This window comes from Periplaneta americana, chromosome 1, assembly GCF_040183065.1.
Source record: "Periplaneta americana isolate PAMFEO1 chromosome 1, P.americana_PAMFEO1_priV1, whole genome shotgun sequence".
In the NCBI taxonomy this organism is placed as follows: Eukaryota; Metazoa; Arthropoda; class Insecta; order Blattodea; family Blattidae; genus Periplaneta; species Periplaneta americana.
Window position 1 is genome coordinate 149469210 of NC_091117.1, and position 14554 is coordinate 149483763.

Sequence of the window (14554 nt, forward strand, 5' to 3'; positions counted from 1 at the left end):
TACAGCAACAAAGACAATGACATGAAAATACTACACATCTAGCCAAAAAACCAGAAACTTGACACTTTAGAACAATATGAAATTTACAAACATGGTGCAAAACACACCTCCAGCACATCCTGAACACACACCCTTTTCGACGCAATCATGGACATACCCCACCACAACAAGAAACCAGAAGATAGCGTGGGATCTTCACTAGGCTTTGGACAATGAAGAATAGGTCTATCACTCCGAAACTAGTCAGCCAGGTAAAATTGCTCATATTAACACAGTAAAGAAGTTATAAAGTTAATCAGTGATTATATAAGTGTTAAAAGTGTATACAGAACAATAAAGGAACAACATATTGTATGGTAGTGGGGTACAACATACTGTAATGATAATTTAACCAACAAACTGCATATTTTTAATAATTAGATTACCTTAAAATGCAAAAAGATTTGACACCAGCGCCTTCAAAAAATTTCAGCCAAAAGCAGCCACTGATAAATGTTAAGCATGTCTTCAGGACAGAACCTTGTATGCATTTGAACACGTGATATACCTAGTCGAAAAGGAATTAATTTATTCACTGTGCAATAACATGGAATGAAATAGTAGGTACTGTAGTACCAGTATGGTCTGAGATGTTACTGGGTACGTTGGTGAAAGATGGCACTTCAAGAAAAGAAAAATGGCATTAAATATATGTAATGTTGCTTTTAAGAACAACATTACTGTATAATTCCTCTAAAATGATACAGTTATTAGTCACATTTTCAGAACGAATAATTTTTACATTTTATAGTATTTAATTTAAAATTAATTAATGACAAAAATTATGAATATAAGTTTGTAGTAGGCTAATTACAAACTACAGAAAAAATAAATTGACATTATTTTTTGTATTATCCAACAGTAACTGCGTACACCAGTGGCAAAGTGTTTTGGAAGCCTTTTAAGGGGTTAGGTACAGCTTACAGCAGTAAAATTTTGGAAATATTCAACATTTTTTCCCTCCATTACTGTATCTGTACAATAATTAATATTAATATGTGTAAAATAGCGTCCTTCTGCTATATCAAAAAATATTTTTAAGATTAAAAAAAAATTACACCCCCCCCCCCCCTTTCAAAATTCAGTTCACTGTGCAGTGATGAAGCGTTTCCCACATAACTCAAAAACTATCCAACATTCTGTGATGAAATTTTTTGTGTGTATTTATGCATGTCATACCTACAATATGATCCAAGATCACTTTTCTACCTTTAATAAATTGTCTGATAAAAAATAAATTCATTTAACAAATGGTCAAATCCAAGTATTTTCTTGTAACACAAAATAAAAAAAAAAAATATTATTTATTAAGGGATGTAGTTGAAAGAGCATGATATTGTAAACATGAGTTTCAGCACTAAAATAAAAGAGAGAGAAAATGAAAAATTTAACACATTTATGAGTTATGAGGGAAACGCTTCATCACTGCACTGCAATTTGAATTTTGAAAAAAAATATACGGTACAAGTTAAATAATTTTTTTTTAAATCGTAAAAATATTTTTTTCATATAGCAGAAAAACAATGTTTTACACATACCAATTTTCATTATTGTACAAGGTACAGTAATGGAGGAAAAAAATGTTGAATATTTCCAAAAATTTTACTGCTGTAAGCTGTACCTAACCCCTTAAGCTAACAAGTCTACGTTTATAAACTTTAAATCTGGTTACAAGAAATCGTTTCTTGCACGCACTTTTGTCATATTCTTGTCACTTGTCAGGTGTAGAAGAATGTGAACACTAATCTGAGTGTACAAAGCTTTCTGTGTCCATTTTTGAATCTGAAAAGGCAAGGAAAATGTTAATGAGTCGTATTAAAATTTTGAGATGGCATTTTGGTTCAAAGTTTTGAGATCTATTTATGTACCGATACTGTAACAACCAGTGTAACTGAGCCTACTCAATTTGAAAACAGTTACTGGTACTGGTACTTCCCCACTGGTCTACAACATTTATAAAATATTCATACAAAAACCTGGAGTCATTACTTTGTGATTAACTTATAATTTTAGGGTTGCTGCTAATAATAATAATAATAATAATAATAATAATAATAATAATAATAATAATAATAATAATAATAATAATAATACCGATAATAATAATAATAATAATACCGATAATAATAATAATAATAATAATAATACCGATAATAATAATAATAATAATAATAATAATAATAATAATAATAATCATAATCATAATACCTTTGGTTGCACACTTATGGAATGTAGAGATTGTTCTCATATTGAGCAAGTCGACTAAAAATTACCAAAAAAACAACAACACAAACATAATAACAAAATAAATCTCAATAAGAACTAAGTTAAATACAGTACTAGACTACGGTACTGTATCATTCATTTTGAATATACACATATAAAAGTACCATTAGGTCTTATTTCTGATCTATAAACTGATATGAATTCTTCATACAAATTGAAAAAATAAATTCTTCATACAAATTGAAAAAATAAATTCGCTGTTACAGCCAGTCATTGCTTATCTCTTTTGACTTCGAAATGGCAGCCAGTGAACACAATGAAATCTAATAACATGAATATTTAGTGAAATTAAAATTTTCAGCTACATTTAGGTTTGCTTCCTAAATAGTAAAATAATAATACAGGTATAATATAATCTCTACAGTTGTAGAGAACCAATTTGCGCAATTCTTCTCTCAAAATTAATAGCGAGCCTCAGTATATATATATATATATATATATATATATATATATACGAGAAGTTTATTTTAATAGAAACCAACATTCTTAATTTGAAGCTAACTCTAATTTCTTTTCATAATTTTCAGAACCTTCCAATTGAAATTTAGTAATTACATTTGTACCGTATTGGTACTTCATATTTGCTATTACCTCAAGTCATACCAAAATATCAGAAAGAATGCCTTCTCTTTAAGTTTCTGTTGATATATCGCAAATAAATCATCATTTCCAAGCTAGTTATGGAAATGTGCGTCATTTATTTAATAAATGCTGCCCTTACAAGAACACTTCATGAATATCACGGGAAAACAGAAGAAAATCAATTTCTTCTCTTAACTTTCAATGGTTTGGACTGCCAAATTATGTAATATATTTCGGCTACTCCCATTTATCCATTGAACTCACTGAAAATTAGCATGAAACTATACAGAAAACTACTACTTTGGTTTCTTGAGGACAACACTTCTCAGGTTTTGAAATGGTAGATCAACTAGAACTGTTAATAATATGGATCCTACAATGATTGTCATCAGCTCTGGAACATTAAGCTGTAACACAAAAAAAAAAAATACAAATTATTAGGAACATTTGCAATTACATATTCGATTAATACTATAATAAAATAACATATAACCAAATTAATATCAAGTTTTTAAAAATTCCACATTTGTTTATAGTCATATATTTAATGTATTACATATTGTATTAATAGATACACGTGTGATTTTGAGTTCAAACAGAAGGAGGACAAAAACATGAATGAGGAAGAAGTCATAAATATAAGAAGGCATAAATATAAGAAAATAAAATACATGTTTGATGAAGATTGCAATAGGCATAAAGCACCTAAACTGTAACTAAAACTGGCGATTAAACTATACTGTGTGAATCACGTAAAACTATCATCAAGCATATTTCCGAAACGAAATATGCAACTGATGCGCTGTTTTCACAAAATGAAAGTAGAGCTCGCAAATGCAGGCGATGCAGAGATTCCAACAAGTGTATTTCTACCACTAAGTTAATGTTTTTTAGGTGGAACAATGCCTGCCGACACTGAAAAAATAAAAGTAGCCTACTCGTAGATAACGTTAGAATCACAATTACATTTTTTGCATGATCCTTGGCAAATAGTTAATGAAATAGGTATTCTCATTTGAATTTTTGAAACAAAGTATTGTTTGCTCCACTTGATTGTCACTACTATGGTATATATTGCACCTCGGCCATATGTTTATATTTTGTTTCCTTTACATAGATTACATTGCGATTTTCTAGTCAGTACTTTGCGGTATTTCATAAAAGTAGGTCATATTGTTACTAGAGAACATGGATTTACGAGGGTAAGTCAATAAGTATCCGCACTTTTGCTTTCATCTTATGTAGGTTGGCTGTACCACTTTGTGCATGCGCACATTGACAGATAGCGCCTTCATCTGTGCTTGTGAATGTTTGACCATTATCACTCCAGTTATTGTTGCACAGTAAACATGGCTACATCTCTTTCCATTTGCACCATAGAGGAACAGTGTGCAGTGATCCGTTTTTTCGTCGTGTACCAGGAGCTGAAATCCATCGAAAACTTTCTGCATAATATGTGGACAAAATTTTACCATGGCGAAGTGTGTACAAATGGATTGAAAAGTTCAAAAATGGTCGGACAAGCAAAAAGGACGAAGGAAGGGCAGGACGCCCATCACATCCACTAGTGACGCCAACATTGAGTAAGTCCATGCCATGATTCAGACAAATCGTAGAGTGACTATCGATGAAGTGGCAAACTATATGCGAATTAGTCATAGTTCTGCATATGACATTATTCATAACAGATTTGGCTTTCATAAAGTCTGTGCAAAGTGGGTCCCAAAACAGCTCTCTGAAGAGTACAAGCACAATCATGCTAACGAAGGTGAAGCTTTTTTGAAACAAATACAGTAGTAATTGGAGATGAAATGTAGATCCATCATTTTGAATCTGAAAGCAAACACCAGAGCATGGAATGGAAACACCCCGAATCTCCAGTAAAAAAGAAATTCAAGAGTCAACCCTCCACAAGAAAAGTCATGCTCACACTTTTCTAGGACTCCCAAGAGCCAATACTGCAACATTACTTTGAGAAGGACTCGAGCTGAAGTCAGCAATTCGAATCAAACACCGAGTCCTATTGTCAGAAGGAGTTCTTTTATTGCATGATAATGCACGTCCACACTGTTCAAACTATTGACAAACTGGGTTTCGAGGTGTTGGAGCATCCTGCATACAGTCCCAGTTTCGCCCCTATCAGATTTCCGTCTTCTTGGTCCACTTAAAGATACCTTAAGGAGCCGTCGATTAATCACTGAAAACTTTTTTTCTGAGGACATCAGGAAGCTTGTGCAATGATGGATCAAGTGCATTGAGAAACAACGGGACTATGTTGAAAAATGAGGTAATTGTAAGATGGAGTTACTTGTCAACAATGTGACACTGAAACGTGTGTTCAGTGTTACTGCCCAGCAACAGTCCTGATATATTTTTAATTTGTGATGATTGGTTAATTAATATTAACCCGGCTCACTCACATTCACACAAATTTCCAGACTCTAGACACCCAGGGAATTCTTCTTCTTCAAGAAAAATTCACCGAGCGCCGAGCCCGGGAATCGAACCCGGGACCACCTGATCTGGGAGCCAGCATGCTGACCAACAGACCACGGAGGCAGTCAAGTTTTCTATTGTTGTTGAGAAAATTGTAAAAAGAGAGTGCAGATACTTACTGACTTAACTTTGTACATATATTGGAAGGCAGAAAACAGGAAAGATTGGAGACTGTTGGGTCTGCAGTGAAAGGCCTGCCTTTGAGCAGAAATATATCCCTCCCCTCCCCTCCCCTCCCCCTCACAATGTACTGAAGATGAAAACCAAATGCGAATTCAACTATTACTATTAGGGCATAAGGCACAAAGAATGATGAAAAATGCATTTGGAATCCTGAATCAAAATTCCAGAGTTTGATTCACTCCAATGGCAATACTCACAGAAACTGCATATACTGCTGTCTGCATAATATGATAAAATGCTGAAGTGTGAAGTGTGTGGTCATTGTGCCACTGTCATACATCTATGACGCAGTACATGAGGGTAGGCCACTAGAGGGAATCCAACAGGTGGAACTTAAACTGAGAGGATTCAATCCGACATTAGGATGGGAATCCGGTGTGGCTTAGTGGATAGAGCGTCAGCACGTAGAGCTGAAAATCCGGGTTCAAATCCCAGTACTTACTTACTTACAAATGGCTTTTAAGGAACCCAAAGGTTCATTGCCGCCCTCACATAAGCCCGCCATCGGTCCCTATCCTGTGCAAGATTAATCCAGTCTCTATCATCATATCCCACCTCCATCAAATCCATTTTAATATTATCCTCCCATCTACGTCTCGGCCTCCCCAAAGGTCTTTTTCCCTCCGGTCTCCTAACTAACACTCTATATGAATTTCTGGATTCGCCCATACGTGCTACATGCCCTGCTCATTGCAAACATCTGGATTTAATGTTCCTAATTATGTCAGGTGAAGGATGCAATGCGTGCAGCTCTGCATTGTGTAACTTTCTCCATTCTCCTGTAACTTCATCCCTCTTAGCCCCAGATATTTTCCTAAGAACCTTATTCTCAAAAACCCTCAATCTCTGTTCCTCTCTGTAATATAACTGTTTTATAAATTCTAACTTTCAGATTTTTTGACAGCAGACTAGATGACAAAAGCTTCTCAACCGAATAATAACACGCATTTCCCATATTTATTCTTCGTTTAATTTCCTCCCGAGTGTCATTTATATTTGTTACTGTTGCTCCAAGATATTTGAATTTTTCCACCTCTTCGAAGGATAAATCTCCAACTTTTATAGTACCATTTCGTACAATATTCTGATCACGAGACATAATCATATACTTTGTCTTTTTGGGATTTACTTCCAAACCGATCGCTTTACTTGCTTCAAGTAAAATTTCCGTGTTTTCCCTAATCGTTTGTGGATTTTCTCCTAACATATTCACCTCATCCGCATAGACAAGAAGCTGATGTAACCCGTTCAATTCCAAACCCTGCCTGTTATCCTGAACTTTCCTTATGGCATATTCTAAAGCGAAGTTAAAAAGTAAAGGTGATAGTGCATCTCCCTGCTTTAGCCCGCAGTGAATTGGAAAAGCATCAGATAGAAACTAACCTATATGGACTCTGCTGTATGTTTCACTGAGACACATTTTAATTAATCGAACTAGTTTCTTGGGAATACCAAATTCAATAAGAATATCATATAATACTTCCCTCTTAACCGAGTCATATGCCTTTTTGAAATCTATGAATAACTGATGTACTGTACCCTTATACTCCCATTTTTTCTCCATTATCTGTCGAATACAAAAAATCTGATCAATAGTCGATCTATTACGCCTAAAACCACACTGATGATACCCAATAATTTCATCTACGTACGGAGTTAATCTTCTCAAAAGAATATTGGACAAAATTTTGTACGACGTCAACAAAAGTGATATTCCTCGAAAGTTACCACAGTACTGGAGAGAATTTTTCTCCATTCCACTCATTCTTTATCATTGAAGCTTTTTAAGATGTGGAGCAAGTCAAGATTTTACAAGATCACAATTTTTTGGAGAGATGTTACACATAATATTTTTAAAAAAGGCTGAACAAGAACTGCACTGTAGAATAGAGGGCATAAGCAATTTCAGAGATCGTAATGGATTCCGTGGTAAAACTCAGACAAAGCTTGATTAAGACAACATTAAACTGCAGAAATACGACGTGCCCCACTTCTGAGTAAGAATTAAAAGTTAATGAGCAGGCTAAGTTTATATCCTGATCTTACATGCCGAACTCTCCTCTATAATATCTTGTGCTTCGTGGACAACATGTTCCAAACACCATTTATATTGCAGAGAACGCTACAAATAAACTATTTTTCAGATTTTTTTATGTAACACAAGACAGAGAACTCATTACTTACCAACAGTAGAAGGCTGTAGATTTGTGTAACACGATTTGTGCCTACTGTGTAGAAGAAAATAGGGAACTGAAGGAGATACACTGCATAAGACAGTCTAGTTGTGACTAGAAATCCGCGCCATGACAGAAACTGGCCCAGCAAGCCTGCAAATTCAACAATACACAACAGTTCTAACAGTACATTTTAAAAAATTGCAATAACATGTTATGAATTTTATGAATTTATGAGACACATAATGTCCCGCGCCGTAGCATCTAAGGCAGCCTGCCTAGGACTCGCGTTACAGAATGCACGCTGGTTCGAGTCCTAGAGGAAGTCCTGGAGGAAGAAATTTTCTCATGAAATTTCGGCCAGTGTATGGGACCGGTGTCCACCCAGAAACGTGATACACTTGGGGAGCTACGATAGGTAGCAAAATCCGGTTAAGCAAACCAGCTATAATGGCTGGAGGGCTCATCGTGCTAACTACACAATACCTCCATTCTGGTTTGATGATCGTCCACCTCCGCTTCGGCATGTGGCTGTGGGGCCAGCAGCCGGCTAATCGGTCTTGGCCCTTCATGGGGTGTAGTGCCATGGATTATTATGAGCCACGTAACACAAACGTAATAGGTAATAATAATAATAATAATAATAATAATAATAATAATAATAATAATAATAATAATAATGTTTTATTTTCGCTGGCAGAGTTAAGGCCATAAGGCCTTCTCTTCCACTCAACCAGCCTTAAACAATACAATACATAAATTTAAATTACAAATATTTACTCTACACTTAAAAGATTCACCAGCAATATTCTTCACTAAACATTTATTTAAATTTAGATAAATCTATAAGGTAAAGTAGTAACTTAATTTATGAGCTAATTTAATTCAATCAATTATAATTAATTTAATATTTGAAATAGCTAGTAAAATGATTGGAAGTCAAATATACTAATTATATTAGATAAATTATATTATTATCTTCCTCATCAATAAATAGAAATATATAAGAATAATCATACAACATCTACGAAGTGTCAATATCATGCTGCTGCCTCAAAACCAAAATGAAGGCTCTCCCCCAATTTTAATACCATTTATAGTATGTATTGAAACAATCAGAAATATAATTCCTTACTAGGACTATGTTACAGGGGTTCTCCTTTTCAGAGGTAGGGTTCTTTTATGTGCCAGAGATGTACGAAGCAAGACTCCACAGCATACTCTGCTAATGATTTTTGTCAGCCTTCATTGTATGGATATCAGATCTAATGGCGAACATGGTGGCCATTCAACCACTGAGAATGACTTATGTATAGATCATTCATTATCTAGAGAAACCTACCTGTATGTCAGCAGAAGAAGAATTTGAACTGGAAAGCTTCTCTCCCTCACTATGCTTTTACTTGCAGCTAGCTAGCTCACTTACCTCCAGCATTAAGCTCTTTCTGTAAGCTATGGCGCAAGTATGCATTTGGTTTCACAAGATAACGAATTGCCTATCGCTATAAAAATTTTTCACAAATAATTTTAAACATCTCTTCTATCACAAGGAAAGAAAACAAAAGCTACCATTAATATATATCACATATCTTATGAAACAAAATCAGACATAAAATGCAGCAAATAACTAACAGACAAAAAAAAAAAAAAAAAAAAAAAAAAAAAAAAAAAAAAAAAAAAAAAAAAATGTGACAAGAGGATTTGAGGAAACCCTTGTAACTGCATGTAACAGCTATAAAAATTATGGTACCGGTAATGAGATTACTTACTTAATGAGATTAAAGTAAATAAATACAATTTGCTGTAAAATTTAAGTGTATCTAAATAACGGAATGAAATAAGCTGTGAATAACAACAACAACAACAAAAATAATAATAATAATAATAATAATAATAATAATAATAATAATAATAATAATACTTATTTACTGGCTTTAAAGAACCCGGAGGTTCATTGCCGCCCTCACATAAGCCCGCCATTGGTTCCTATCCTGTACAAGATTAATCCAGTCTCTATCATCATATCCCAACTCCCTCAAATCCATTTTAATATTATCTTCCCATTTACGTCTCGGCCTCCCCAAACGTCTTTTTCCCTTCGGCTGGCCTCCCAACTAACACTCTATATGCATTTCTGGATTCGCCCATACGTGCTACATGCCCTGCCAATCTCAAACGTCTGGATTTAATTTTCCTAATTATGTCAGGTGAAGAATGCAATGCGTGCAGTTCTGTGTTGTGTAACTTTCTCCATTCTCCTGTAACTTCATCCCTCTTAGCCCCAAATATTCTCAAACACCCTTAACCTATGTTCCTATCTCAAAGTGAGAATCCTAGTTTCACAACCATAAAGCACAACTGGTAATATAACTGTTTTATAAATTCTAACTTTCAGATTTTTTGACAGCAGACTGGATGATAAAAGCTTCTCAACCGAATAATAACATGCATTTCCCATATTTATTCTGTGTTTATATTCCAATAATAATGTGACAGCTGCATCGGGATTCGAACGCGTGTCCGACAGGGCGCGCGGCAGACGAAACGTTGGTCGCTTAGGTGTGGCAGATGTAAGGGGAGCGTCTGCATGCTGAGAGGGCAGAGGGGCGGTGTACTACGGCGCGAGGCAAGGGGGGACGCAAAGCTGGTAGTGATTCGCTGTGCGGGGTGAAGGGGAGGACGGACCCTCCCGAACAGAATCATCCAGAAGTAGAAATCTCGAGAAATCGTACTTTCTCGCAACTATGGTGTGGTTATAAATTACGACACGCAAGTGAACTTTAGTCAGTCAGTAAGTCAGTGTTGTTACAGTCGGTGGACAGCAAGCCAGCCAGTCTTGTGTACCGGAGTTTGATTTGAGTGTGTGTCCGCAACTGTGTGAGCATCCGAAGACCTGAGTTCGAGTGCAGTGGACCGCAGTTGGAGGGACCTGAGTTCGAAGTTCAGTGGACTGTCTCTAAGGTCTGGGGTTCGAGATACTGTGAACTCGAGTGACTGAGCTAGAAGAACTGTGAACTGAGAACTGACAGTTCTGATTTGTAAATAGTGCTTTGTGAACATTAGTTAAAATTAACAGTTCATTGTTGTTCTCAATAATCCAAGTAAATTGTCATTGTCGTCTGTGGAGTGCAATAACGAATACTGTGTTGCTGTGTGGAGAGCAAATTCCATTGTTGACGGGAGTAGAATTAGATTGTAGAAAGTGAAGAGTTATTGTTGTGAGAATAAAACTATATTATTGTTTTTAAATTTGAAAGTTACAATAATAATGATAATGATCATGATCATGATGATAATAATAATGATGATAATGATAATAATAATATAATAATCACTGATGAACTGTTAATTTATTTAGATTAAATAAATAACAACTGTAGAATGGGGATACTTGCAACAGATGTGTGATTCAACAGCATGTTACACAAAACTGGAAATAGTTTTAAAAAAGTCAATATGCCCAAATTTTAGTCCATATCAGTAGAATAATATGATATATACAAATTTCGTATGTACGTTTTTTTATTTTTTTATTATTATTTTTTAATAAGGCGAAAATATGAATGTTGCAATGTTGCAGTTGGGATAACTTGCAAGAGTAGGGCCTAATTAAATAATATTGTAATGTCAAATTAACAGCTAAATAACGTCACTTGCAACACTTAATACTTTTTTTTAAATAATTGATTAAATGGCGATCTTACTCGTGTTAATTATGTAAGCATGTGTGGCTTACAGCTGTTTCGGTATTACCTGACACCATCCTCAGCCTTTTTTTATATTTACACAACAGTGGATACGGTAACGAAAAAACACAAAATTTCACATTATTAAGTACGTAAGTTCATAGAATTTTCACAGTGAAACTGGAACTTTTTTGTGTTTCCTTGGCATCCTAACGTAAAACAAAATTGTTTTGCAAATCAACATAAGCCTTACATAAAATTAATAACACTTCCTTATTACAATATGCATTATTATAGTAAAACTCTGAATAGAAGCTGTTTTTGCTACTTTTTAAATGCTAAGAAAGTGGGTGTGGCAGTATTGCAAGTTACGCAATCAGGACCAGTAATCCATTAACATTTTAAATTCACAGAAAATGGTACCACATTATTCAACACAACTATAGGACAAATTTCCTTACATTATATTTAAGTCATTATTACCTGATAAATGCTCTCCAGGTGCACTCTTAAGTATACACAGTAGAAGTTTATCGTATTTTAATCTTTGCTACCAGTACTTTACTACAGTACAGTAATTTTTAAGTTTACAAATCATCTCATAAAAATCAGAATTGCCGCCTAAAACAACATGTTTGAGATAGAACACACTGTGCTAAACAAATGGCAAATGAAAAAGTTAACGTTGAAAATAATAAATGTTGACAAACATAAGAAATTAAACATACTTTCAAGTATCCCCACTGTTACAAATACTGTATCCCCATTCTACAACTTTTCTATGTGAATTACAGTGTTATTTTACCTGATTAACTAGTTTCGAAATTATATCCACCATCTTCTGAATTCTAACACAGGGTACCGGTAGTTGTTATTTATTTATATTATTTAATGTACCGAAGTACATATGATATTTCCATGCATATATTCTGCGTCATCATACGATGAAAGAGTAATGGAACGGAGAAAAATTCTCTCCGGCGCCGGGATTTGAACCCGTTCCATTACTCTTTCATCGTATGATGACGCAGAATATCTGCATAGAAATATCATATGTACTTCGGTACATTAAATAATATATGGTATGCGTAAATCACTTGTGATTTAAGACGGCGCTTATTCCGTCGGATCCCGGCCAACTAGTCACTCATAACGAGTGCACCTCAGCACATGTGTGGACTTCAGTCCTTCGTTCATAGACATCTATGACGTAGTGCAGAGGGCGGCCACTAGAGGAAACCCAAGAGTTGGAACTTAAAACTGAGACGATTCTGTCTGACGCCGGGGTGGTATCCGGTGTGGCTTAGTGGATAAAGCATCAGCATCAGCTGAAAACCCGGGTTCAAATCCCGGCGCCGGAGAGAATTTTTCTCCGTTCCATTACTCTTTCATCGTTATTTATTTAATCTAAATAACTTTATAGTTCATCAATGGTACCGGTAATAATAATCAACAACAACCAGTGGCGTATGCTGAACCTGGAGTTTGGGTGTTCTGTTAAAAATATATAGTTGGTCTATCTCGCACAATTATTATAGACCTAAGTGAAATATCGGGTCAACATTAACTGCCATTTTTAATATATAATTCAGTATTATTTATAAATAATAACTATGGGGCGGATGTTGATGACCTAAAAATCTACTTAAAATAATCATTAAAATGCCCTTAAACTAAAGGAAAAATGACAAAAAATTAAAAGAAAATAACATTTAAATATTATTCAAAGTACTCGCACCACAACTTCTTAAAAATTAATCACCTTGTTTCAATGACTGCCCTGCAAATGCAGGAGAAAGGAGGCAACTACAAATAATGTTATTCAAAATTGCATTATTTATGATCAAACAATAACCATGGCCAGCAAAACAACCTGCTTGAAGTTCCACAACCCGCTAACTATTCTGCAATTTCATATTGTGAAATAGAAAAATGTCTAGTGTATTGATCGCTTTTTGTTTTATATTGCTGCACTAAATTCGGAAGTGGCGGGGTAAGTCTACCCTTATTCACTATATGTAATTTCTCTCCTAGTGGGCGAGAAGAGAATGGCTTTTGCAAAAGATCTTTTACAGTGTACATTTCCAAGTGTTATTATCATTAAATAAGTAATTTAAATTGTTCACCTGCGCTGGCACATAACTACGAACCCTAGTAAAACCTAAACACAGTAAATTCACTCACACAAACAGTAAACACACACGTCAAACACAATATTTTGTAACGCTATTGACAAGTTGAGCTGCCTGTATACAGGACGACCTGCGAGCTTGAGAGAAGCGAGTATCCCCACCATGCCACCTTGCGTGCGCAGAGCATTATAGCAGTAACTCTCAGCAGGGGATGTTCTTTTGTACGGACAGTACAACCAGATCTGAACTCATCCCACTTCGTCAGGCAGAGCGTACATTATAAAACGAAAGCCGTTCTGGAGATGGTGTGCACATTCAACCAGCAGGCATTTAAAATATTTAAATGGTAATGAATTAAAATTAGTCTTCAACTATATACTTCAACTTCCAATGAGATTACCACACATTTAAATTGTGATAAATTAAAATTATTGTTGGATTATATAAAACAACTTAAAATAAAAAATGAGATTACCGAATTTACAGGGTGTCCAGTGCACACCTTGAACATCCGCAATATACGCCCCTGACAACAACAAACGATAGTTGAAAGGTAACTTACCACCTTGTCCAATAAACGATATGAAGATTATCCACGCAATGAATAAACAAATGGCAATCGGCGCAAAAGCTGCAAATTTCGCGGCGTCTGCCGGATTATAGACATAATGGCGATCTGCCATGTGTGCTGGACTTATTACTGCATGGTACAAGCAGAAGACAGCAGCTGACCAACCCAAGGTAAGATGCATCTGTGAACAGAGATGTGACAAATTTCTACAGTATATAGTTATTATTGATTTTACAGGATTAAACCTGTTTTCGTATAACATCTGAAACATTAAAGACATGGATATTTAGTTTGATGTAGGCCTACTAATTTCTTGGTTTCAGCAATTATATTTGAAAGTCCATGTAGGCCTAAATATGTTTTCAATTTTTCCCAGGGTATAGTCGTAAATAAAATAATAGTACC

The 14554-nt window shown here is 35.0% G+C and overlaps 1 protein-coding gene across 15 annotated transcripts in view; it reads right to left on the reverse strand.

The window, feature by feature from the left end:
- Positions 1–359: 359 nt before the first annotated feature.
- The window catches only part of LOC138701991 (nose resistant to fluoxetine protein 6-like), a 1327025-nt gene continuing 1312830 nt past the window's right edge, over positions 360–14554 (reverse strand). For all 15 annotated transcript variants that reach the window (XM_069829508.1, XM_069829491.1, XM_069829501.1 and 12 more), the window contains 3 exons: positions 14141–14330; positions 7771–7913; positions 360–3314 (listed from right to left, as the gene is read on the reverse strand). In XM_069829508.1, the coding sequence (XP_069685609.1) occupies positions 3204–3314; positions 7771–7913; positions 14141–14330 (444 nt within the window). In that variant the 3' untranslated portion in view covers positions 360–3203. The remainder of the gene's footprint in view (positions 3315–7770; positions 7914–14140; positions 14331–14554) is intronic.